The sequence below is a fragment of the Microtus pennsylvanicus genome, chromosome 1 (assembly GCF_037038515.1).
Source record: "Microtus pennsylvanicus isolate mMicPen1 chromosome 1, mMicPen1.hap1, whole genome shotgun sequence".
NCBI lineage: Eukaryota > Metazoa > Chordata > Mammalia > Rodentia > Cricetidae > Microtus > Microtus pennsylvanicus.
In genome coordinates, this window is record NC_134579.1 from 176,628,571 (window position 1) to 176,655,434 (window position 26,864).

General features: G+C 42.8%; 1 protein-coding gene and 1 pseudogene across 8 annotated transcripts in view; both read right to left on the minus strand.

Moving 5' to 3' along the window:
- Window positions 1–26,864, minus strand: part of Fam184a (family with sequence similarity 184 member A) — a 138,804-nt gene that overhangs the window by 58,220 nt on the left and 53,720 nt on the right. For all 8 annotated transcript variants that reach the window (XR_012907479.1, XM_075945935.1, XM_075945899.1 and 5 more), the window contains exons 2-6: window positions 13,802–14,656; window positions 12,212–12,347; window positions 9,545–9,726; window positions 8,154–8,351; window positions 2,984–3,106 (exon numbers count right to left, since the gene is read on the minus strand). Coding sequence is in view for 7 of the 8 variants with exons in the window: in XM_075945935.1 (XP_075802050.1) it covers window positions 2,984–3,106; window positions 8,154–8,351; window positions 9,545–9,726; window positions 12,212–12,347; window positions 13,802–14,656 (1,494 nt within the window). In the remaining variant the exon portion in view is untranslated. The remainder of the gene's footprint in view (window positions 1–2,983; window positions 3,107–8,153; window positions 8,352–9,544; window positions 9,727–12,211; window positions 12,348–13,801; window positions 14,657–26,864) is intronic.
- The window catches only part of LOC142837757 (rab-like protein 6 pseudogene), a 50,862-nt pseudogene continuing 48,822 nt past the window's right edge, over window positions 24,825–26,864 (minus strand).

Genomic DNA, 26,864 nt, shown 5'->3' on the forward strand with positions numbered 1-26,864 from the left:
CAAAATGACCTCTTACCTCATCTGATCTGGCAACAGCTCTCCAGTCAATTATTAGTAATAGCCCTTTCAAATAATAGTCAAAGAACAACCCCCCCCCCTTGCTTCTGTGGCCCCTTTAAAAGTAGCCTGTGCCCACTATTCGAGGTCCCTTGGCTTCCTGAATGCTGGAGGACCCTGTCATGACAGAATTAATAAAATCCTCATGCTTTTGCATCGGCTGTGGTATGTGAGTTGGTCTCTGGGGGTGACTCCTTCTCGGTGTTTGGACGCTAGAGTCCAACAAAGGATAGAAGAGAGAAGAATACGAATCAATGTCTGGGAAATAGTAAGCAATACTATCCTGTAGTTACTACAGTACCACATCTATACTGGCATTCCTATATTATCTTGAAACTTCCCATGAATTTGTATAATATTTCCTCAGTTTTCCCTCTTGTTCATTCCCTGTCAATCACTTATCTTCCTTTTGCAGTATGCATCTAGCTAGACTTATAAACACCTCATTTTGTGAAACCCCTCATCACTGCAGGGACCACACTAACTGTCAGTACAATCACAATGTAAGAGCTCCTTGTACCCAACCTTCCAACACTTTCTAAAAAAATGAATGAGTCACTACTAAAATATTTCATATATTCTTAACTAATCAAGGGATAAAGTATCTTTAACATCTCAGTATGTAAGCATTTAACCTATAAGGAAACCAGTATCTCAGCCTTTTCCTGACCTTGTACTATTATCGCCAGGCCACCAGTAGGCCATGTGGTGCCTCCATGCAGAAACAGGCAATTCCCGCAGGCCTGCAAACAGCTCCAGAACATGGGGAGACACAGATGATGTGAATTAGAAAAAGACTTCCTTTCTTTTAGGAAAACAGAGAGTTCTGTGGAAATTTATCCAGTTCTGAATTTCTCCTATAAACAGTGCTGACATTTTCTCAATAATCCTTCATTATTTGCTTATATGACAAACACAAAACTGAAGCTGCTGTCAACAGGCATATCCATCCAAGGCTCCCACACAGGCTGCTAAGCCCTTTCCAGAAATATTATGTGATTTCATATTGCCCTTGGCGGCTTCTGGGTGTTTATCTCTCTCTACACTCAGCAACACTGCATGGCCTCAATTTTTATCACAGTTAATTTTATGCTCACGGAGTGGCAGTTTATGGATTCCTAGTTCTTAATTTTAAATTTATTTTTCTTATTTCTCTTTTGTTTATAAAAACAAAACAAAACAGGGTGCCTGTTTTCCTTACTGTTTTGTAAACACTCTAAAGGTGGTAAAGACAAGAATCTGTTTGTGCAATTTATCAACCAGTTACACATTTTTTCCTTTCTCTTTTGCATATGGAATGTTTTCCAAAGACAGAAGTTTTGTCTTTAACTGAAAAAGCCAGCTGGTTCTGCTGTGGCCCACATAGAGGTGCACTAACACTCAGGACACAGGGACACACGAGGCATGACTTAGAGAAGTGAGCCTGAGCTCCTAATCATATCATTGCAATGTATGACATTCAGAGTCACTGATGGATAGGTGCAAAAGTCCCAAAGAATCGCTCCTTATGATTTTATACACTTATTTATATTAGAATATTCATAATATGTCCATTGTTTCATTTTCCACCATTAGTACATTTATATGCATAATAATGTGTTTATAATCTGTTTTCACTAATGATTTGTGAATGAGTTTTATGAAAACCTTAGTTAACTGGGAAATGTGACTATCCTTCATTTTAAGTTCAGGAAGCAGACTGGGAATCTATCCCTGGAGATCTGAGTCAGCAGGACAGGAGAAAGGCTGTTGGTCTGAAGGGGAAGCAGAAGCAGATGGAGCACCGGGCCAAGCAAATTCTCAGGGAGCCATAATACTCTGCGCCAAAGCATCGCCAGGATACTGAAACATAATGGAAAATGTGGCCAAGAAAAGTGAGTTAGATATGCACTGCAGCTCTTCTCAGAGAAGTTTCAGAACGCAGACTGGGAAAATGCTACGACCAGCCATTTAGAATGGAGGAGGAAGCCTGAGGAGCCTGCATGAGAAACAGATGGTCACTAAAGGGCCTTCTAATGAGTACAGGTCGGTAACTGTGTGGATTCTGCTGAGAAAGTGCATCCGTGAAGCCCACACGGATTAGCTAGGACAACAGAAGACAGGCCGGGCTGCCATCAGTATCCACCACAGCCTTTATCATCTCCAAGGCAGTTGGCTTTATTTTCCCTGGATAAACATTTAAAAACAATCCAAGGACGCAGAGAGCAAACTCCAGAGCTTGTGCCTTCTGTGTGGTTTCTGCGGGCGATTCAGAGCAATAGAACAGGGCAGGAGAGGGCTATGGGGAGCGATGAGATCACTGAGGAGGGAAAAGCTGGCATATGAGAGGGGCAAAGACAAGAACCCAGTTAGAGAACCAGAGGAAGCTCAGCCAAGTTGCCACAGAGGGATGAACTGGAAAGAGAAAGGTAAATATTAGGGAAGCATTTAGCAATTGCCTCGATGGAGACAGAGGAGGAGCTAAAGCCATAATTTATAAACGTCTTTACATATACATTTACTTACAAGTTTATTTTTTTGACTTCTGGTGTTTTTTAATATTCTATCCTTAGACTTTTCTTTCTCAGGCTAAATAATATTTTCATATAGATTCAACAATTTGTTTCAGAAGTCAGGATCTGGACCTTACAAAGTTTCTCTCTCTCTAAAATGAGGTGCAGTGTAGAGAAATCTACACCCCTAACAGTTGCTCCCATCCCACCAGGGGAGGTGCAGTCTCCAAGGCTTTGTATTTCTCCACAAACCCCTGCTGTTTCATGTTTTTGATGGTAAATATTTACCTAATGGGACATAAATACAGTGTTATGAAAATTTAGCACCGATTCAAGATGTCTGAACAGTTCTGCTCACCGACCTATCCTGCCACCAGATTAAGTTACTACAAAGCGTACGTGTAATGCAGGCGATAGGCCTAAAGAGCGCTTGCCTCCTGATTGGCTGAAGTCAGCTTGTCTTCCAGCACTTGCTTTACATTTTCTAGCTCTAGTTGAAGTTGATTTTTATCCTCTTCCAGACTCAGTTTCTCCTTTTTGTATTGTTCCTCCAATTCCTTAGAAAGACAAAAAAATTAAAACTTAGTAAGACTGAAGAACTATATACCTTAAGATTCCAAGAAACAAATGATTATATTAACATTTTAATTTGCAAATGATCTCTCCACTTAAAAAAATCACAGTTAACTGTAATACCATTTAATATTAAATGGAGTATATCAAATCATTCTGATATAGCCATTAGACAATGCTCTTAATCACGAGAGATAACTGGCTGGTTAAGTTATCTTAGAAAACCACAAAAGCATGACAGAAATGATAATTTGGCATGATAAAGCAAACATTCTCTTGAATTTTCATTCTTTTATATTAAAATACAAAAAGTCCTATAACATTTCAGGAATTCACAGTGGAATGTAGTTGAGAATTTACAAGAACAAAATGAATATAACTGGATTATAAAATCATTTACAATGATATCTGCTGAAGGATGTATCTTTTTTCTGGGCATGCTACTTAACACCTGGGCCCCACAGACAACAAGATGTGGTATGAAGCTTGTCTTAATGACACACAGCACCAAATAAGGAACCACTTACTCCTCAAAATTGGGCGCAGAAAGGGGGAGGGCCTTATCTAGGCAGGGAATGGATAAACTTTGAAGGGGAAACTTTCGAGAGAAAGTAATTCCTAAGTGTATAAACTGACACCATGACCACTCCATAGTGTGTGTAAGGGTAAGGTTTTTATTTTAGATATAAGAGAGAAAACAGCCAGAGGCATCTGGAAAAAGTCCAGGGCAGAGAGAGAAAGAAGTAGGCTGAACATGGTCAGCTGACTGGACATGGCCAGGGCTGTCTGCAGGAGAAGCGGGGGGAAAGCAGTGGACAAAGAACAGAGAAAACACAGCGAGAGAAGCAGGAACAGCGCGGAGGGAGCAAACACACCTGCAAGAGCAGTCTGCAGGAATAGCGGGTTATAAGGGAATGAGTAGCTGGGAGGAGGGAATCCCATGAGCTGGTGGGAGATAAGGGGAGGGGAGGAAGGGAAATGGGCTAGGACACTAGCTTGGATTTTGAAATGTTTAATATGTACATGTGATATAGAAGGAGCCTGGAGGCCAGAGGGAGCTTTGCTATGCTGCTGTAGGCACCACAGGTAGCCACATGTCCTCCTGCCGGAGGTAAGGGAAATGACTCCTTTTGGAATAGAGGAAGCAGTTTTACAGGTTCCTTTACAAGGAATGCTAGCTTTTCTAGCTTTTGCTAGAAAACCTCTTTAGTCCAGGCTGAGCTCATTTCTGGATACATGAACTGCCTTTTGGAGTTTGGGGGATGGAGTTTTCTTTGGACTTGACGCTAATTGAAGAGCATACCAGTTAAAAATAATGGCAGAGTAGAGGGGAACCGAACATTCTGGGCAGAGGAAAGGAATATCTAAACAAAACGTATCCACACGCAGCTTGGTTAGAGCATTGCTTCTGCCGTGTACAATGAGGAAGGTTGTGGTAGGGTTGTTGGGGACCTCCATGACAAACTGAAGTTGGAAGAAATTCTAGGAGTAGCCACAGTGTTGGTATACAACATAGCCATGGCTTATTATGGTGAAAATACTTAAATACTTAAATCCCAATCTACTGAGGGAAAAGTGTGCGAGAGGAGTCTACAGGGCTAGAGGCACTGGCTTCCCAGGGCCCTGCACACGGGACATGCTAAACTCCTCTACAAGCCGTGACAACAGAAGGAAACAAAGTCTGGAGGGAGGCTCGTGGGAGACTCGGAGACCAGGTCCTTCTCAATAGGGCACCCTCTTCCAGAGTTCCGGGAGGAAGGCAGGTGGTCTGCGTTTTCACAAACATACACTTTCAGTAGGGAAGCGTTTCATCTTGGGGGAAGACAAGACCCTTCTGAAAGCCCAGGTCCTAGGGGCAGCCAAGGGTTACCCTGTCTGAGGAGGGCAGTCCTGGATGCGATGTCACCGTTTCCACACAGGTTGTCCCTGTACTTTCATTAAGATGGTGAACTATAGTTACGGTAGGAAATGTAATCCTTTTGCAATAAATAAGGAACAGAGAGGTCATCTTAGCGAAACATTATTTTTCACTTTCATAAATATATTTATTAGTCACTAAGCTCCTTAAGATAAGGAGCTTACATTTTTTTTTTCTTTTATTGAAAATAGTTTTTCCCTTTTCTCTACTTCCAACCCCTCCCTTCGAGATCCACTCTTTGTCTCTCATTAGGAAAAACAAAAACAGACTTCTAATAAAATACAATAAGATAAACAAAAACAGGTCAGAATTGGACAAAACAAACAGAAGAAAGAGAACTCAAGAGATCCTCTGTTGGCATTCAGGAGTCCCGTAAAAACACTAACCTGGAAGCCGCAATGCACAGCAGGGGATCTGGTGCAGGGCCCGGGGGCACTGAGGGTGCTGCCTCAGGCTCTGTGAGTTCATACACACACTGACCATGATGATGTAGACGGTCTCCTCACAGTCCACCCCTCACCCTGGTGTCTCCCATCCCCTCTGGCTCTTACACATTTTCTGCCTACTCTTCTGCAGGGTTCCCTGAGCCCTGAGGGGAGGGATTTGAGGAAGACATCCCATATAGGGCTGAATGTTCCAAGGTCTCTCTCTCTCTGTCCAGCTGCGGGTCTCTGTGTTTGTTCCCATCAGCTGCAGGAAGAAGCTTCTTGGATGATGGCTGAGCAAGGCCTTGATCTGTTTCCCTTAAATCTTTTTTTTAAAAAATGCTTTGATGTAAGAGATAGGCTGTTCTGGAAGGATCTGGTTTGACCTTACACAATTAGTATGTTAGCTGGGTAGCAACACGGGAAGGGGGCAGCAGGCTAGAAACACACTATTTGGGTAAGTGGTACAGATAAGGCAACTCAGAGTGTTCTCTGGTAAGTCCCTTCAGGAGCTCAGAGACCTCAGGAGGTAAGCAAAATGTCACAGGTGTGGTGAAGGGAACACTTGTGCAATCCTCAGAGGCTCCTCCCCAGCGTCATAGAAGCAGGGAAAGTGGCTGGGGCAGGAGCTCTGGCCAGCCCAGCTGTGGGTCTGAGTCTCAGGCCCATGCAGCTGCTTGCAGCCCGTGCAGAGTGCTTGCTACCGCTGCAGCTTTGGTGAGGTGGGCTTTTTATAGATGCAGCTGCTTCTGAGTCATTGCTGCTCCTTGTTACTCCTCATCTAAGCTCCTGCTAGGAACCCCAATAATCACTCATCATTTCCACAACTTGGACATTGGTGTAATTGTTACTTTGGTCTGTTACAGGCTCCCATTCTGGAGTGAGTGGGTATGTGTGTTGTTTTCTCAAGGAAAGCTCCAACACAACACAGAGCTTTTTGAATGTGCTAACATACAGGAAAGTCCAAGTCATCTTTCCAATGGCAAACATGTTGTGAAACATATTTTAAGGACTGTATGTGGAGGGCTGGAGAGATGGCTCAGCAGTTAAGAGCACTGACTGCCTTCCAGTGGACCCAAATTTGATTCCCAGCACCCACACAGTGGCTCACAACCTTCTGTAATTCCAATTCCAGGGGCTTCAATGCCCTTTGACTTCAGCAGCCATTGCACAAATGTAGTGCACGGTTTTTGTACCAGGGAAATGCGTAGACATAAAATAAAAATAAATACATGGAAATTATTTTGTGAAAGAGGCATATGTGGCCTGAGGCAGGTTTGCAGGTGGCTCAAAGATCAGAATTTACTGGGTGATGATTGGGAGTCATGAGGTAAAGACAACGTAGGGCTTGCTTAACACTTGAAAGAAGGGCATCATGGATTATAAACGAACACATAAATAAAGATGACAAACAGTGGCTAGGGGGGACATCGTGAGCAGCCTTGTCCACTGCGTGCATTAGTGTGGCACCCTGAGGAGTGACAGCTGTCTCCCTAAGCAAGCACAGGACCACATCAGGATGGGATGTGTGAGTTGGCAAGGAAAGAATGGCAATCAGTCTTGAGAAATTTTCGTCTGTGCTTAGATACACACATACTAGTTCAGAAAGAAGTAACATTCTAACAGAAAATCTTTCTTAGATTCTTAAATTTTACATCTTAAAATATTTCTTCCAGTACTTATGCCACAAAACGAAGAGGTATTAAGGCCAAACATCTAAATTTGAATTTATGTCTTAACTATTCCACTTAATCAGGTTCATGGTTTTGCAAAAAACCATTTAGGCTTATTAAATATAGCATATACTTTATAATGAAAATGACACGAATCTCCAAGTCATTGGTATGAAGAAATATACCACAGAAAATCACTAGTAAACTATAAAGTGCTACCCTATAAAATGTTAGCACCCCTATTAACAAACACCTGCACGAAGGTATTAAATGCAGTGATTTGACAGATCTGTGACTGAGTACATCCACTGATCAGTAGACAGGGTGTAACAGCCATCAACTGTCACAAGGATGAACCAAAGATATATGTGTAAAGCATAATTGCAATGCATGGCACGCGACAACCATCCCAGCGACACTGCTGGTCACCACAGCTAGGACATGTCTGAGTACCCAGCATCTGCGCCCACTGGATCTTTTCAGGAACGTTATAGAATGCATCACAGCTTCTTCTGTCAGAGAAGGTGCCAGAGGTGAGCTTAGGGTCCATGCCACCATAGCCAAGACCCGGGTGTCAGACAGTTTTCTACTGTGCAATATTGGCAGTACCATTCACAAGGTGAAAGGAAGGAAAATAAAGACACACATACATGAACAATGTTCCCAGACAAGGAAGCTATAACTAGAGATATCTATGCAGGTGAATTAAGGCTTCCTGATTGGTACAGTTAACTCATAAGAAAGTCCCAGAAGAAAGAGTGTTCTGTGATGGCTCAGATAAAGTAGTCTGTGCTAACAAACCATGCCCCCACCGAGAACTTAATGCAAGCCAGGTGTGGTGGGGCATGCACTTGGGAGGTGGAGGTAGGAGAATGATGAGGACGAGACAGGCTGAGCTTCACAGTGAGGCCCTGTCTCAAGAGGATGGCAGGGAAGAAATCCCACGTTTGTGGATTTCACTGCTGGAGCCATAGTGACAAGGCAGGAGCCGGGATTCCCCCCGGCTTGCACTCACCATTTGCAGCTTTTTCTTATCTCGGCTGGCGTTGCTGTGCACAGCCTCTATGGCCATGTGGTGCTTCCAGGCTAGCTCCTCTAAAGTCTTCGAGTGAGCCTCGTTCAGCTGGGCCACCTCGCCTTCCAATCTATTTTGCAGGTTTTTAAGCTCCATTTCATAATATTCTTGCTGACTTCTCTTTGCTTCATTTACTTTCTTGAATGAAAACAAAAAAGATTAAGAAGCGGCACCTCCTTTGTTCATCAGTGCTATCGATGTCTGAACACCTTAGACATATGTGAACTGGAATGAACTAACTGCTTTGGGATCTAGACTTTGAAACCTTACAATTGGTTTTCTCAAAGGGAGACAGGGCAGCTGACGCAAAGTAAAATATATTAGATCAAGAAATAAAAGAACTGTTGCAAATAATGGCAAACTTAAAAGAAAGGTTTGTGTGCAATACATAAAAAGCTTACCTAATAACTACTCAAATAAAATTATTCAGTACAATTGGTGTGTTAATTATGTACCTTTCAACCAATCACAATTCAGTGATGAAAGGAAGTAAGAAGACAGTAGCAACAGGTTTATGAGTTCTACGAAAGGGCATCTATTTTATGTTGTTAGAGAATACAGGGAAGAGGCACAGCCTAGGTGGGTAGAAAAGTGTGTGTGTGTGTGTGTGTGTGTGTGTGTGAGAGAGAGAGAGAGAGAGAGAGAGAGAGAGAGAGAGAGAGAGAGAGAGAAACACAGAGAGAGAAACAGAGAGAGAGACAGAGACAGCAGAGACAGAGAATATGAGAATATAAATCAATTCACTTGGGAAAGAGAAAATACAGAGCTGGTAATAAAATGCTCTCATTTTTATTTACACAGAGGATCACAGTTCAGGGCCAGCTTTAGTGAGACATAAAGTGACCCTGTTTCAAAATAAAAAGTTCAACAAGCTTGGGAAGAGAATTCAGATGCAAAGCATTTTCCTGACACATATAAGACCCTGAGGTTCATTCCCAGTTCAAAAAACAGAAACCCAAACCAGAAAGAAAGGAAGGAAGTAGGTGTAGGGGAAGGGAGAGGAAGAAAAGAAACCAGTTTCTTAGGAGTGTATGCAATAACATAATCACTTATTTAAAAAGTATGCTTAATATGATATTTGATAAAATACAAATCCCAATGCAATAAGAGTTAACTCAGTTTCTGGCCTGAAATAAGTTGAAATTCCTAGACTTTTATAAACTAGATTATTACCTAAGTAACCAGAATACATACATAATACCGTGTGGCCTCTCTTTAACCTCATTCCTGGAAAACAAAGCGACACACACTAGACTAGAAGCACATGGCTCCCGTGTGGCGGGAGTGGCATCTGAACGTCCCTTCCCGTCCCCGGGCACCCAGCACAATACCTTCTCCAGCTCCAGCACCTGCTGCTTCTGTTCTTCATCCAGACTCTGCGTTCTGCTTTGCAGAAAAGCTCTTTCCTCTTCAAGCTGACATAATCTCTCGTTGGCTCTGGATTTTTCTGACTCTAAATCTTTAATTGTAACTTCCTGGGTCATCTGAGTTGCTCGAAGCATTCCAATATGGCCTAGAAACCGCCCCCCACAAAGAAAATCTCCTTAATTTTTAAGACCATTGACATGAAAGTGTGTCTTGAATGGCACAACCGTACTTCACGCCTGAATGGGTCACAAGTTTCACTTTGGTGTCCTTGCTGTACAAAGGGGAAATGTTCACCATGGGACAGTCGTAGCAATTATAATTCTTTAAAATAGAAAGTCCATTTTTACTCCCCTAATGCTGCTCCCTGGCAACATCTCACTTTTAACAAAAGGAGAAGAATGCAAGCTAAACAAGCTGAGGTAGGAGAACTCCTCAGCAGCTCATGGAAAAGTCTCCTAGGAGCAACCAAGAAAAGAGAGGATGCAGTAACACCATGAAATGACAAGGAGTCTTCTCGATTCTCTCTCGCACTCCACCCCACCATTCTCTCTCTCTCTCTCTGGAACAAAGGTGGCAGGCAGCAGTGGCGTTTCAATTGAATTCATTTTAGAGAGGACAACAAATTTACAAAAAAATCAAATGACAGTAAAACTGGGTTAGGGGGAGTAGAAGGGCTGGATATGATCAGGACACATTGTTTACATATTTGAAACTGGAAGAATAGCTAGAAGGTACTCTATTTAAAAATGGGTTAGGGAAAGGCATGGGTAAAGGAAGATGTGAAATCTAGAGTGTGGAACAGGTTCTCATAGAAAGCATCATCTAAACAGAGATTTCCAAAGAACACTGGACAAACAGCCAGAAAGAGAGTACTGCAGCCAGAGAGTGGGAAGGCTTGAGGTAAGCACAGCATCTGTGGGCTCACAAACCGCCTCACTGATTCTGATACAAACTGAAGGTCATTAAAAATGACTACTTTATGGACAAAAAAAGTCACCAATGAGCCAATCAAAAGGAACGGGGGTCCTGAGACAGCTTCACTGGATACACAGTCCATTTTGACACAAGGCAACCTCGGACAACCTGGACCAGCATCTTCCTGCTGAGAGCTATGAGGTGAAGAACAGTGGCCACATCAGATGGGTGACTCAGCTGTCCGGTGTGAAATCACCTTTGTTCCCTGCATACAAATTCTTCCAGAGTCAGACAGACAGACAGACGGACAGAGGGAAGGAGAGAGGAAGAACAGGAAAGAATAAATTGCTCATTTTTTTTTGGAGTGTCTTCTCTAAAAATATATTCCTAAAACCAAAAACTCTGAGGCATCCTGAGGCAGGCTAGAAAGACAGGGGATGAGAAGGGGAAGCGGGAAGGAAAAGGAGCCACCAGGTCCAAAGCTTAGGTCCGGTCTCTTACCAACAGAAACCTAAGCATCCCAGCAGTCAACACGTGCTGAAAGTACTGCTTACACAGAGACACTGCTCCTCTGACATGAAGATATTCCCAAACAAGAAAGTAAAAACAGCAATGAACCTTCTTAGGGCTTGAGCATACCTAACTTTGAATTTGCTCTTCTGCCTTCCAATATTTTCTGGAAATCTCACAAACTAGTCAATCAACTTTTGTTGACAATTCATGTGATTTGGGGATGCCACGGTGACAAATATCCTGGATTGGAACACTCCAGGAGCCCCCTTTTAAGCTTGGATTCCCTGGCAGCTCTAAAGATGGCAACTGGAAATGCACTAACATCATAAGCAAGGCTACTGGGAAGACAGCCAGATACAGCTCTCCCTTGAGAAGGCCACGCCCACATGTGGGTGTGTCTTATTTGTTCAGGGATCACCTCTCTTTTGTTTAAATCTATGTTAAAAATCTCTTCAGGCAAACAATGCCGCTATGAACAACCTAAATGTCCCTCGACCAAAGAATGGATAAGGAGAATGTGGTACATTTACACAATGGAGTACTACACAGCAGGAAAAACAACAACATCTTATTATTTCTGGATGGAGCTAGAAAACATCATATTGAGTGAGGTTACCCAGACCCAGAAAGACAATTATCACATGTACTCACTCATAAGTGGCTTTTAGACATAAAGCAAAGAAAACCAGCCTACAAATCATAATCCCAGAGAACCTAGGCAACAATGAGGACCCTAAGAGAGAAAAAGACAAGATCTCCTGATTAAATTGGGAGCATGGGGACCTTGGGGGAGGGTTAAAGGGGAAAAGCGAAAAAGGGAGGGGAGCAGAGAAAAATGTATAGCTCAATAAAATCAATAAAAAATTTCTTCAGGCAAACAATACTTCTTCATCCTGGCTTGTCCTGAAAACCCTTTCTGATCTGGTTTAACTTCAGTGGAGTCCTAAAAGGACTACTCTCTGTAGGCTGCTGGGAGTGGGGGGGCTGTGCCCCACAACTGTTGATGATTTCGTCGTTTCATTGTTATAATTATCCAAGAAAATGCTAGATATTATTTTAAAATAACAACAATAGAAACCATTTTAAAACATCATAAGAAATGGTAAATATTAAATTAGAAGCACTTTGCTCAGATATTGTTTGGATGAGCAGCAAAGAGCGGATTTTAGCTGAGCACCGCACCAAGCTATGCGTGGACTTACTAGCTTTGAGGACAAGGTCTGACGCTTGCTGTTGTAAACGCTCCCGGGCAGCTGCTAGCTCACTTTCCACTTCCTTGTGCTTGTTCAACAAGGCCATTTCTCCCTCCTTGGCATCATCAAGCTGTTTTTGAAGAACCTATGAAAGATCAAATAGTCATAATCAAAATGCAAGCATGACACTAAGCTAAATAATTTATTTAAATTGCAAGCAACACATTTTTCTTACTGGAGAGGTCTGTGGAACTAGGACTACTTAGTTTGAACTCTGTTAGATGAAGTAACACAACCTGACATTTGAAGTCATATGACCCCATTAGGGAAGTCTATTTCTACCCTGCCTAATGAATTCTAATGCTCTGCAGATATTAGCACAGCTAGGAAGCTTTCTGTGCTAGCATGACAAAACTCGTAGAAGCTTTTTGGCATCTTTTCCATATGTGGACTAACTCTTCCTAAATGCTACTTTTTATTTGGTTGTTTGGTTGCTTGTTTTTTGAGACAGGGTTTCTCTGTGTAGCCCTGGCTGTTCTGGAACTTACTTGATAGACCAGACTGGCCTCAAACCCAAAGATCTGCCTGGCTCTGACTCCCGAGCACTGGGATTAAAGGTGCACACCACCAAAAGCAATTTTTTTGGTTTTGGTGTCTAAATACCAAATAAGGAGACAGACCATCCTTATTGAAGAGAAAAAGGAGAACACAACCAACCCCTAAGCTTGATATTATAACTCTAATAGAAATACTAGGAAGCTGTTTAAATGAAACCTATTCATAGTATCAACAAGGTTTAAACTTATCTTTTGGGTGCTTGATGTCCAAATTAATAATAGGTAAAGGTAATAAAAATGTCCCCTTCTACATTTTTTTTCTGCACAAGGGCAAAGACAAAAAAATGGGTTGGAGGTGTAATAAAGTGGTATGAATATAAACAGCTGATTCTAAAGCCAGCCTGGCTGTGCTCCAAGTCAACAAAGCAATACATATGAAAAAGTGGGTAAGGATGAGCAATGCCTTAGCAGTTAAGACCACTTGCTGCTCTTGCCGAGAACTCGGGTTCGGTTCCCAAGCATCCACATGGTGGCTTACAACCATCCATTAACAGATAAATGCAAGTAAAACACCCAAATACGTAAACTAAAATAAATAAATCCAAAATGAAGTTTTTAAAAGTGTATATGCGCATGCCTGTGTGTGTAGATTGCTCAGTGGGTATGGGTAAAGTGTCTATTATCCAAATGTCTGGCCAGGGTTCAGATTCCCCAGAACCCAGCTAGAGCCAGGTGAGCATGATGGCCCCTTGCAGTGCCGGAGCCAGGGAGGCAGAGGCCAGGAAACCCCGGCGCAAGCTGACTAGCCCGATATCTGAAAAGGCCAATGGAGTCCTCTGGTGTAGCAAAGGCTCTGCCTCAACACAGAAGGTGGAAAGCAATCTGAGAAAACACCCAGTGTCAACCTCAGGTTTACACACACACACGCACGCACGCACGCACGCACGCACGCACGCACGCACACACACGCACACATGCGCGCGCACGCGCACACCAAACATGTGTAAAGAAAGAAAAGACTAACCAACCCATGCCCACTCACCTGTACATTGCTCTCTGCTGCAGTCAGGGCCACCTGCAGCTTTTGGCATTTGTCAAGCAGACTGCTGGCTTCATCCTGCACCATCTGCAACTCGGTCTTCAATTTTCCTATGGTTTTCCGCAGAACGGCTTCTTGTCCCTGGAACTCTTTGCGAAGCTCGGCCTCCTTGTCCCTGCTAGCCTGCAGGCTTTCTGCTGTGAAGAGCTGTGACCTTTTCAAGTTATCCAGCTCGCGCTCGTAAAATACCTGGGCTTTGTTCAGCCTGCCTTCATATTCCTCGATGAGCTTCTTCTTTTCAAGTCGCAGCTCTTCCAGGGTGCTGTTCAAGGCCTCCACCTCCATCCTGTGCAGCTCCTCTGCCTTCTCCTGCCCCTTGTTCACCGAAGCACTGTGGTCCTGCTGCGACTTCAACAGCTCTTGGACTTCCCGTCTGTGAGTGGTTCTCAAATCTTCCAGGGCCAACCGTTTGTCCTTCTCAAACTGTACTTGGAGCTGTCCGAAGCTCCGCAACCTCTCTTCAAACTTCCTTCTAATCTCTTCGACCTCCCGCGACATGGTTACTATGCGCTGGACATGCTGGGCCTCTGCACAAAGCTGCATGTCCGCAACTCTGTGCTTAAAGGCTTCAAACTCCGTCAGAGCTTGCTGTTTCATCTTCACATGGTCTTCCAAAGACGCTTCCAGAACTTGAATCTTTCTCCTAAGGTCTACCTCTTCTGTTACCTTGCTTTTATAGAGCAGTAATTTTTCTCTTGTTTCTGCAAGAATTTGTTGGATTTCTTCTTCGTGAGCATCTTTGAGGGCCTGAATTGCAGACTCGTGTTCATCGTTTTTGGTATTCAGAGCATATATTACCTACATGGTTTTAAGGAAGGGAGAAGAATTCAACATATATTCTTTTACATCTTGAAGCTAATTCTTTCACTTAGATTGTTCTTTTTTTCTATGTACACATTATTTCTGGTGAATATTAAATACGAAAACATCATGCAATTGTTTTTGAGCTCACAGATTGGTTTGCTTTGAAAATTTCTATCTTTGCATAGACTTTTATTTTAAAACATTCAAGATCACTCATTTTTAAAAATGCACAATTATAATAAGTAAACACATAGGAGACTAAGGAAGAATAGAAAGTCACTACACATACAATGAGTTCCAGGACATCTTGGAATATGTAGAAACTCTGTCTGTCTGTCTGTCTCTGTATCTCTTCCCATCTCTTTCTCAGGAAAGCATCCGAGATTAAGAATGATGTGCTATAAATGAAAGGAAGAGAGGAAAACAGAGGCCATCTGACCAGAGAACATAGTCCTCTGCACAACTCAGGCCAGCGTCATGAGGGCTATGGAAGAGAGAGGAGAAAGTCTCAGGGAAGGACCCAGCTTGCATCTGTCCTTGTATTACATGCAACACACACAACAATCTCTAGGTAGGAGGGTTCTCCAGAGCCCTCCTTATGTGTTATGAAACTATGTAAACATAAAGACTTACAAATTCCCTTTTCTAGCTTCTGTTCTTGTTTTTGTTAAAGGTTTAGAACTGTTTTGTTGAAATGAACGAATCTGCTGTTATGAACTAGTGACTGAATGTAAATGTAAACATGACATGGGCTGGGCCTCTGCAGTCCACAGCACCCTAAAGAGCGGCAACATTCCAGGCTGAGGGCGCCCCAGAACTACATGGCTCAAAGAATATCTGGTCAGTCCCCTTCCCCTGACCAGGGCATCTGAAGCAGACATGACCCCATGGGACTGAATGCTCAGTCTTTGAGATCGAATGTCACCTCCAGGTGGACAGTGTCAGATTTCAACTGAATTACAGACCCTGGAGAAATCCACACACATTGCAGTGACTTGCGGTGACTGAGTGTGAGAAGAGGGAGAACATTTGCTATATCCCATATCAAATTGTCATTAAGATGAACAACCAGGCTGGACCTGGCATATGCCAGTCACTCTAATAGTCAAAAGCCCAAGGCCAAGAAATAGCCATGAACTGAAGGACAGGCTGGACCACACAGTCAGTATCTGACCAGCCAGTGATGCATAGCAATGTTTTGTTTAAAAGGAAAAAGAGAAAAAGAACTGGAAAAGAAAAAAGGGAAGAAAAGCGAATCCCACTGGTCAGGATGCCTAGAGCAAAGTGGACGTAGACTATGGGCCTCAATGTCTCCCTAGGTGAGTTCTGCTCTGAGCCCCACCTTACCTTACTAAGTGGAAATGAAATAGACAGATTTCCAAGGACCAAGTCACACCTTTAGTACTTTGTTCCACAAGATGATCCTATAAAGGATTAGTCCATAGCGAGGAGTCACTATTTCAGGAATGAAACAGGAGAGGGATGCAGTAGGTGAGTTCCCCTCATCAAAGATTTCCTGAAATACTCTTCTTTCTAACAGTTAATTTTCATTCATCTTTGGTGAATGATGTCAAGCCCCACATTCTTTTATGCATCTTTCTCAAGCACTGCTGATGAAAGGCTATGCTTGAATATCCAGCAAGCCCACATTTACCGTCATCATCTCCTGAAACTCAAAAAGAGTAAGAGGGGGAGTCTCAATAACAAGGCAGGAAAGACAGAGGAGGCTCCCAGAGAGACTAGAAAGAACGCTACCGATAGAAAAGAGTATAGCATTCAAGATGGTAAGTAGGAGAAACTCTAAGCGGGAGCTTGGAATTAAAACAATGAATTAGAAAGAACAAGATTTAAATTATCAAAATACATGAAAATAACAGAAAAACATTACAGTACTAAGCATTATTTCAGTTTAAACTCTAATGCGGAGCTCAGCGAGCAACAACTGAAGGCCAAATATGGCTGCTGCTTGCCACTGTAAATAGATAGCTGGGTACGTTTGTTCAAGTACCACGATCCCACCGTGACAGCAGGGCTGAGAAGGGTGGAAAAGGCCGTTATGACCTCCCAGCCTAATCTACACACAGGCAAGCCATCGTAGTCAAAATCGGCAACAAAAAAAGAAAGGTCTGAAGTTGTGTGTAACCTTTGTGATCGTCCCTATTCCTTTCACTAAAACTCATACAGTGACAGTGCATAAATGAGTCCACATCTGTATCAAACACATCAGTATCTTTCAGGAAAGAAATATTAAGATACATTTCTAAAAACTTAAGAAGAACAATAAAAGGGTGCCAAGGACAACAAATCAATACTATCCCAATAAATTACCACTTGAAACATGCCATTATTAAGTTATAATCTTTAGAAAATAATTTTACATTTATTTGTTTTATTCTGGGGAAGTGCACATGCCATGGTACATAGGTTGAGGTCAGCTGGCAACTCCAGGGAGTTGGCTCTCTCCTTCCACCTTGTGGGACCCAGGGATCACATTCAGGCAAGCAGGCTCACTAACAGGTGCCTCGGTGCACTGAGCAATCAGCCTGAGTTATGACCATTTTAAAATAAGCATCTTATATATGAAGACTCTAGTGGAGAAGACTGAGGAGACAGGTGGGTTCTTGAAGGTGACTGGCTAGCCATCCTAGAGAAATCCATGAGCTCTAGGATCAGTGGAAGACCCTGCCATCAAGGAACGACAGTATCTGCAACCTTGAACCTCCACATACGTGCACCATGCGTAAAAGCATCTGAGAACACAGCTGGACATATTCATTCTGATGAGTGCACATATACACAAATTTACAAGTCCACGTAAAACAAGTCATTTCCTGATAGTTTTTTCCCTAATGCTGGCTGCTATGGGATGAATTATATTACTTTCAAATCCATATTTTGCAACCCTACCCCTGGACATGACGGTATTTGGAGACGAGAACGTTGGGAAGTAATTAGGTTTCTATAGTCAGAGGGTAGGACCTCATCTGTACTTAGTCCTTCTGTCTCTACCACACGAGGAACATACATGTAAGCCAGAAAGAAAGCCCTCATAGGACTGAACAACATGCTACTCTGGGCATGGAACTTCCAGTGTCCAAACTGAGAAATTGTTGCATGCATGCAAAGGCCTGTGACGGACAGTAGGCATTTTCACTACTGCTCTGTCTTACTATCTTGAGACAATGTCTCTCACTGGACTGGAACTTGACATTTTGGCTAGGCTGGCGTATGACATCTGCCGCCCACTGCTCCAGCAATGTAGCTACGGGTACATTTGGCCGTGCCTGGCTCTTTACGTGTGTGCTGGGATTCAAATTCAAGTCCTCAAACTTGCTCACAGAGCATTCTTCCCTACTGAGCCATTATCCCAGCCACACAATATAGAGCAGTCTCCTCAGAAATTCAAACATTCTATTCTGCAAGGAAGCTCATTAAGAAACGAAATAAACAACTCAACGTAGCTTCAGGAAGTCCCTGAAACTGGTCATATGTCCAATGTCCCTTCTTTCCAACGCTCAAGACAAGTCTGAAAGAAGCAGAGACCAGCCAGTCTCAGGCTCTCCACCTCCCCTAGTCCCCCCTCCCGTTGCCTATAGATCAGGATGTAAAGCTCTGAGCTACTTCTCCAGCATCAGGCCTGTGTGCTTGCCGGCTGGCCGGCCTCCCTGCCTGCTGCAACACTCCACATTTCGATGACAGTGGACTAGCCCTATAAACTGCAAGCAAACTGTGCAATGCTCTCTTTCATAAGGTGCCTCAGTCAGGGTGTCTCTTCACAGCAACAGAGCAGTGTCTAAGACACACCCTGAAAGAAGTAGAGAGCAGTTGAACTTTCTAGAGAAAACAGAGAACAACTGAGCCCCCTGGAAAAAACACTTTCCAACCTGTGGCGTTGCCTGCAGGTTATGAAGTATGCTCCAGGTTTCCAGCTTTTGTGAGCTGTCACCCATGCTGGGGTGGGATTTGGTGACACAGCTGTCTTTGAGTCATTTCTGCTTTTGTAAGTAACCTCTCACCCATTTTTCTCTAAGTGACCCCAATAAACTCACAAAGTTGGACTGTGATAGTATCCATGCTTTGCTTTGTCACGGGCTCCCTTCCAGCAGTGAGTATGCATGTATGTGTTGTGTCTCCCCAGAAGTCTGCCACACAATACAACAAAACAATTGATTCTTGATATTTAAGACATAGATTTATGGTGCTTTATTGACAGCTGGATCCTATTAATATGCTGGTAATATATTAATATGTTCCTACTTAAAATCTAACTAACCAGAAATAAAATATATTCATTGCAAGCAAATAAAGTACATTTGTAATAAAGACCATCCACCGAAGAAAAACGTATTATATTAGTTTATTAAGTAAAATAATTTAGGCCTTTACTGTGGCATATTATATCAACTGACTTACCAGTGCTAAAGTGAGTTATCACTGATGTGGGACAGTTCTATATTCTGTCAATTATATTTTAAATAAATGCTGGTTGGCCAGTAGCCAGATAGGAAGAAGAGGTAGGGCAATGAGAACAGGAGTATTCTGGGAAGAAGGAAGCTCCCTAGGTAGTCCTTCCCAGATCACCAAAGAAGCAGGATGTGACCTGTCCCTCTGAAAAAGGTACTGAGCCATGTGTCTAACATAGATAAGAATAATGGATTCATATAAGTTATAAGAGCTAATATGAAGCCAAAGCTAATGGGCCAATCAGTTTTATAACCTTTGGAGACCTCTGTGTGATTTTCTTTGGGGCTTACCGGCTGTGGGAACTGGTCAGGACAAAAGCCCCAACAAGCAGGCCCTCATGTTACATATTACTGAATAGGGGAGGATATATTTGGTACAATGTAGTATCATAAAACCATAAAAAAATTCTAAGAAAGGGTCTAAAGCAACTTTGTATTCAAACAAAGAAAAGTCCAGGACAGAGAGATTCATAGCTGAATTTCAGCAGACCTTTAAGAAAAAATAATAATGCTCTTCAAATTATCCCATAAAATGGCAAGGAAAGAATGCTTCTAAGCCCATTTCACAATGCAGTACTACCTCAATACCAACACTCTGTAAGGATACAGTTCCACCACCAGACCAATTAAAGAGAAACCAAAAAAGCACTTAATATATTACCTGCAAACTTGCACATTAAAAAGATCATATTACCATGGCCACATTGCTCCTTTCCAGAAGTGCAAGGATGATTCAGCCTACACAAATTAATATGTTTCTGAATAGAACTCCAATAACTCAAATAATAGCAAGAATCAACAAACAAGATTGCATCAAATTGAAAAGCTTCTGTCTAGCAAAAGAAATAGCAAAGAGTACGCATACAAAATGAGAGAAAATCTTCACCAGCTATTTTTCCAGGAGGGGTTAATACCCAGAATATATAAAGAACTCAAATTATCCAACAGCAAAAGGCTAAATAACTAATGGGGAAAAGGTCTGAATGAATTCAATCATCAAATGGGCAATAAGTACAATATATTTTTAAAAAGTGTTCAATATCCTCAGCTCTCAGGAAAGCGACATGAGGGGACCAATAAGATGGCTCCGCAGATAAAGGTGCTTGCCACTAAGCCTGACAACCCTAGAGCCCATGTGGTGGAAGGAGAAAACTGACTCCCCCAAGTTGTCCCTGAGCTCCACGCATGCACAGTGGCATGAGCACACACACAATAAACAAATACACAAACATATAAACAAATACTTCCAGAGATTTTTTTCTGTCTTTAGTAAATTAATATTCTTGATAATTAGATCCCTAACACCAATAGGCAAATTTTGAAAGATCTGTAAAACTATATCTTCAAAATAGCCTAAAAACTCTGATTTTATAAAAGCATATAATATGTGTAACACTACATACGGACACTGCTATAATAATTTTTAATTTTTTATTGAAAATAGGTTTTCTTTCATACACTATATTCTGGTTACTATTTGTCCTCCCTCATCTCCTCCCAAATCCTTCCCACTTCTTCCCCACTCACCCAAATCTACACTTTTTCTTTCTCATTAGGATTCAAACAGGCATCTAAGAAATAGTGATAAAATAAATTAAGATAAGATAAAGCAAAACTAAATAAGCCACAAGACAATATAGCAAACAAACAAAATGGCCAAGGAAGTATATATAGACACAGTGACACACACATTTGCACACACACAAAACCCATAGAAATATAAAGTTGGTGTAGGGATAATTTCTGATCTTGATTAAGGTATTGTGATTGTGTAGTTCACTTAAAATATAATATATATAGCTTGTTAATAGATAGTCATAATAGTCAAGCTTGTAGTCATGTTAGTTGAGATTTTCTAGATGTACATAGATATATTTTAGATAGGCATTCTTCATATTTTTCAAAGATTATAGAATATGGCATTTTAAATGTTTTAATAACTTAGGGCTTTTCATGACAATGAGACACTCTGCTCCTGGCAGCACCAATCTACTTCAAGAGGAAGATGGGCATCGAAGAGGATCCTTATGGAATTTGATAGCCATTTGGGCAAGAAACTGCTCTTGTCTGGACTATTGCATAAACTGGACACAGAGAACCCACAGAGAGAGGACTACTGAACTTGCCTAAAGGTGAGATGATCTTTCGGGGTTCCTGATTCATGAAGGAGTCTGCAAGACATTCTTCAGGACAAGCAGATAGTGACTGCCTTTGAAATTTCCTGCTTTGTGGAAATGTCTGCTGGAAACTATGGGCCTGTAGGCCGAAGATGGATGCCCCAACGGTACAGAGGAACTTTGGGTGACTGTACAGGCAGCGAGAAGTCTCTGTCATTTCTAGAGTTTTAAAAGTTGCTTACTTTTTGTTTGCTTATGTAATATTGTATCTTTCTGGAGTCTTTGGAGTTGAAGAATAGATAGATAGTTATAGTTATAGTTTTCCATTGTTATGATAAAAGATAAAGTAGATATAAATATTGTAACTGTAATTCTTGCTTAATAACTGTTTTGTTATATGTAATTTTGCTATGTTAAAGTTAAAGCCTTTTTTTTGTTTAAACAGAAAAGGGGGAAGTGATGTGGGAGTGTCATATATCAATCTGTTGATTTCATTGGTTAATAAACTGCTTGGCCTCATAGCTTAGAACATAGGTGGGTGGAGTAAACAGAACAGAATGCTGGGAGGAAGAGGAAGTGAGCTCAGAGACTCGACAGCTCTCCTCTTGGGAGCAGACGCCTCAAAAGAGACGCCATGCCCAGCTCCCGGGCAGACACACGCGATGAAGCTCTGACCCAGGATGGACGTAGGCTAGAATCTTCCCGGTAAGACCGGTGCTCACAGATTATTAGAAATGTGCTAGTCCAGGTGCGAGAGTTAGCTGAGAAGAGGCTAGATAGAAATGAGCCAAGCAGTGTTTAAATGAATACAGTTTGTGTGTTGTTATTTCAGGCATAAGCTAGCAGGCGGCCGGGGTGCTGGGGATGCAGCCCCGCCGATCCTATCACTACAAGTTGGAAATCATATCATATACCCAAAGTATCTGTAAGGTAAAAAAATAAAATAAAACAAAACAAACAATAAACAATAAAGCCCTGACAAAACATTATTAGACAAAAATCCTCGAAAATGCCATTGCGTTCATTTTGTGTTGTCAATCTGCTGCTGGGCATGAGAATGGTCTTCAGAGTAGTTTGTGTGCCCTGTGAGACCCCACTGGAGAAAACCAAGTTTTCATCTGTGAGTGGTTATCAATTGTAGATGGCCTCCGTGAGGGATGGGGCTTGTATCCACCAGCCTTCTCAGCCCCCATCTGGTCCAGACCTATGCAGGCTCTGTGCATGCTACTACATTCTCTGTGAGTTCATATGTGTGGATCATGTTGATTTACAGGGCCTTAGTGGTTTGTTTTGCTTTATTTTTCTTGGAGTATTTGCTCCCCTCTGGGTCTTACAGCCTTTCTGCCTATTCAGATGCAGGGGTCCCTGAGTTCTGAGGGGAGGGATTTGAGGAAGACATCCCATTTAGGACTGGGTGTTCCAAGGCATCTCACTCTCTGCACATCATCTAGCTGCGGATCTCTGTATTTGTTCCTATCTACTGCAGGGGAAGCTTCTGTAGTGATGACTGAGGAAGGCATTGATCTGTGAGTATAGTAGAATAGTATTAGGAACATTTTTATTGCTAGATTCCTTAAGCAGAACAGAACTTCTTTCCCCTAGTCCCCAGCCTATTTAGTCTCAGGTGTCGAGGATGGGTTCTATTTCATGGAGTAGGCCTTAAATCCATCAGACATTGATTGGTTAGTTGTACAAGCTTTGTGTCAGTATTGTACCAGGAAATCTTGTGGACAGGTCACTATTGCAGACTGGAGGGCTTGTAGCTGGATTAATATTTACCTTTCTTCTTTGGTAGCCTTCAGAGCACCTTCTAGTACTATGAACACTAGTCAATTGGCGTGAAGGCTCTAGTTAGGCACCAGCTCAACTTCTTCATATTCAGTGATGATTGAGGAAGGCACTGATCTATGAGCACACCAGAATGTTATTAGGATCCTTTTATTGCTAGGTTCCTTCAGCAGAACAGTACTGCTCATTGGTGAAGAGTCCTGGCTGCTCTTCCAGAGGGGTTCAATTCTTAGCACCCACAAGGTCACTCGTAACCATCTGCAACTCTGGTTCAGGGTATCTAATATCCTTTTTTGGGGTCTCCACATGCATCAGGCAGGCAAATGATGTGCAAACATGCATACTCATGTTCCACAAACAAAATATCCAAATATGTAAAAATAAATAAATAATTTTAGAGGTGTGGAGATCCCATCGGTGCCAGCCAGAAGTGCTGCTATCAACGATGCAGAATTAATGAATACTTAGGATACAAAGGAGCAGGAATCTTTCTTCTGAACCCCCCAGGATGTTGTTTCTCCGTAGCTACCATTCTAACTAGGGTAAAACAGGATCTCAGTGTAGGCTTAACTTGCATTTTGCTCATGGACAGTGAGGCTGGACATTTCTCTTGTTCACTTCCATGTGGGAATGAGAAGGCCCCCTGCATAGGCTCATATATTTGAATGCCTGGTCATTAGCAAGTGATACTACTTGACAGGGATTAGGAAGTGTGGCCTTGCTGGAAAAAGTCTGTTGCCAGAGGTGGGCTTTGGGGTTTCAAGGGTCCAAGCCCTGTCCAGAGTTTCTCTCCTCTCGCTGCCTGTGGATCTAGATGTAGAACTCCACCCTCTCCAGCACCATTTCTGCCTGCATGCTGCCAGGCTCCCTGCCATGAGGATAATGCACTAAATGCCTACAATTGTAAGCCAGTCCCAGTTAAATGTTTACCTTTTGTAAAAGTTGCCATGGTCAAGGTGTCTCTTCACAGCAATAGAATACTGACCGAAGACAATATCATTAGCTAATTTATTGTGCTGTTAGATGTCTTCCTGTACAGTTGTTAGTTTCTTTATTCTAGGTATTAACCCTGTTAGATGAATAGCAAGTAGAGATTTTCCCTTTACTCTCTTCACTCACTTAACTGTTCCGTTGCTGTACCACAGTGGTTTATCTGGGAGGGTCTATCTATCAGCTGCTATCATTTCCTAAGGGTGCAGACTCCTATTCAGAAGATCCTCCTCCCCATGCCCAATACTGAATTGCTCTACCTAGTTTCTCCTTGAAACGTTCTGAGTCTCTGATCTTCCACTAAGGTCTTTGATCCGTCTTAAGTTGTGCACGGTGAATTTCATTCTTTTACACATGGATTTCCCCACCACTATTTTTTCAAAGGTTTCCTTCTTCAATGTCAAAAAATCAGGTGGCTGTAGTTACATGGATTCACATTTGTTATCTAATCGACTCCTCTGTGTGTCTGTCTTCATGCTCTGTCACCAAGATGTGTAGCATAATCTGAAATTAGGCATGGTGATACTGCCAGCATCTTCTTTTCGTCTAGGATCCCTCTGACTATTCAAGGTCTTCTGTTTCCGTATGAATTTTAAGATTTTTTTTTCTATTTCTGGAATGTCACTGGAATCTTGGAGGCAATTACACTGAACTTAAAGAATGGTTTGGGAAGTAAAACCATTTCTACATTGCTAATTCTGTCAATGCATGAGCAAGGAAGGCCTTTCATTTTTCTAGTAACTTCTTCAATTTATTTCTTCTGAGTTTAAAGTTTTCAGTGTAGAGGTCTTTTGTTTCCTTGTTTAGACTTCTAGTGTACCACCATAATGAGGGCAGACAATGGCTGGAGGACATAGGTGGCAGGGTGGTCCTGGGAACGTGGGTGCATAGGCAGCAGCCTCCCCAAATCAGTCACCGGCAGTTCCCCTCTTCCCAGAAAAACCAACTGCCTCTGACAGCCTAAAGCTCCTCATAGTCCCCACCTCCTGGGTGGTGGCTGCCAGGAGCCCCGCCCCCAGGAAGGCTTCCAGCTCATCTGCAGCCTTCTGTTCCTTGCTCCGAGGGGGCTTCCTCTTCTTCCTCCGATCCTCCTTGCCTTTCTCCTTATCCTTGTTCTTCTTGTGTTTGCTTTTCTTTTTTGGAGCCTTTTCTTCCTCCTCTTTGTCTTTCTTCTTCTTTTTCTCTTTAGAGGGAAGTTTGCTGTCTTTATCTTCATCACTTCTTTCCTTAGGTCCTGTCTCCTCCAGGCCCAGACCAAAGAGGTCCGAGTCATTCTTCAGTCTGAAAGCAGAGACTGGGGGTTTGGAGGGTGGGGGTGGCTGGGCAGAGCCAGTGTCCTCATCGGTCACATCAGAGAGGTCTTCTCTTACTGGGAATCCCCCCACTCTCCTCTGTGTGTCTGATTCATCACTTTCAAAGTCAGGATCATCTATGACAAAGGACAGCATCTTTCTGACGACACTTGCTTGTCTTTCCCTTCCTGGGGTCTATGAGTGCCATCAGTGGGTGGCTTGGTACTGCCGTGGTCAGGCCCTGAGCCAGTGGTGAGACCATCTGACCATGAGGGTATGGCTCGCGTGGAAGCTCCCTTCTTTCATGAATGTGAGGCCTTGGTGGAGGACCATTTTGTCTCAGGCTCCGAGCATTGCTGAGGGGCCACTCTGGGGTGGCCTGCTGGTCCTTCAGCTTCCTCCTCACTGGAAAAACTGATATTCTTACTGCCGACGGGGTCTGAGGACAGCAGGGATTTGCTATGTGGCTGATCTTCTATGTCCACGTCATCCTGGAAACCTGCCACCACTGGGTTCCCTCCGATGGCTTCTCCATCGTCACTGTCACTTTCCTGCTGTGGGCCTTTGGCTCCAATTTTATTCTTGTCTTTAGGTAGGGTTGTATCTTCCAGGAAGCTTTGGTCAAGGCCATCTTCAGGAACAAAATCCTCAATGTTCTGGACTCTTGCTGGGACCTCTAGAGCTGGAGCTGGCTCTGGAGGTGAAGGTGTCACGTCAGCAGCTGGCAAGGTCCCAAATGGTATAGGAGGGTCTTCTTTCTATGTGTTACTTTCATTGGCCAAATAAAGAAACTTCCTTGGCCTTTTGATAGGACAGCAGCTTAGATAGGCAGAGTAGACTGAACAGAATGCTGGGAGAAATAAAGCAGAGTCAGGCAGACGCCATGGCTCTCCTCTCCAAGATGGACGCTGGTTAGACTCATGCCAATAAGCCACAGTCAAGTGGCAATACAAATTATTAGAAATGGGTTAGATCAATAGGTGAGAGTTAGCCAATAAGAGGCTAGAACTAATGGGCCAGGCAGTAATTTAATTAATACAGATCTCTGTGTAATTATTTCAAGTAAAGCTAGCCAGGCAGCGGGAAGCGGCCTGCTGCTCCTTTTACAACACCATAAAACCGCTCAAATGATTTCTTACAATAAGAATCTTTTAATTTCTTCAAAATGTTAGAGAAAAAAAAGCACTGCAGGAATTGCAGTCTAAAGAAACAGTGTAGGAATGATACAAAGGGGGAAAGTGCACCCTCTGCGAAAAGAAGGGAGCTCCAGAACTAGGGGTGTAAACATGGTCAGTGCTACAGGGGTACTTGTATCTGCTGAGCTCATCATTCATAAAATGGCCTCAGGATAGATCCCTGGGCATGGTCCTGGGATGGGCAGGAGTATGAGGACCCATGAACAGGCATCATGCCGACAGAAGGGTATGAGTGTAGCAAAGACAAGAATCACAGCTCCAGACAGGGGAGAGGGCCTAGGCAAAGCCAAAAGGCACTCAAAAGTGCAGACAAATGAGTACTATGTCTTATATTCAGACTCTGCCTCAGAATCAGG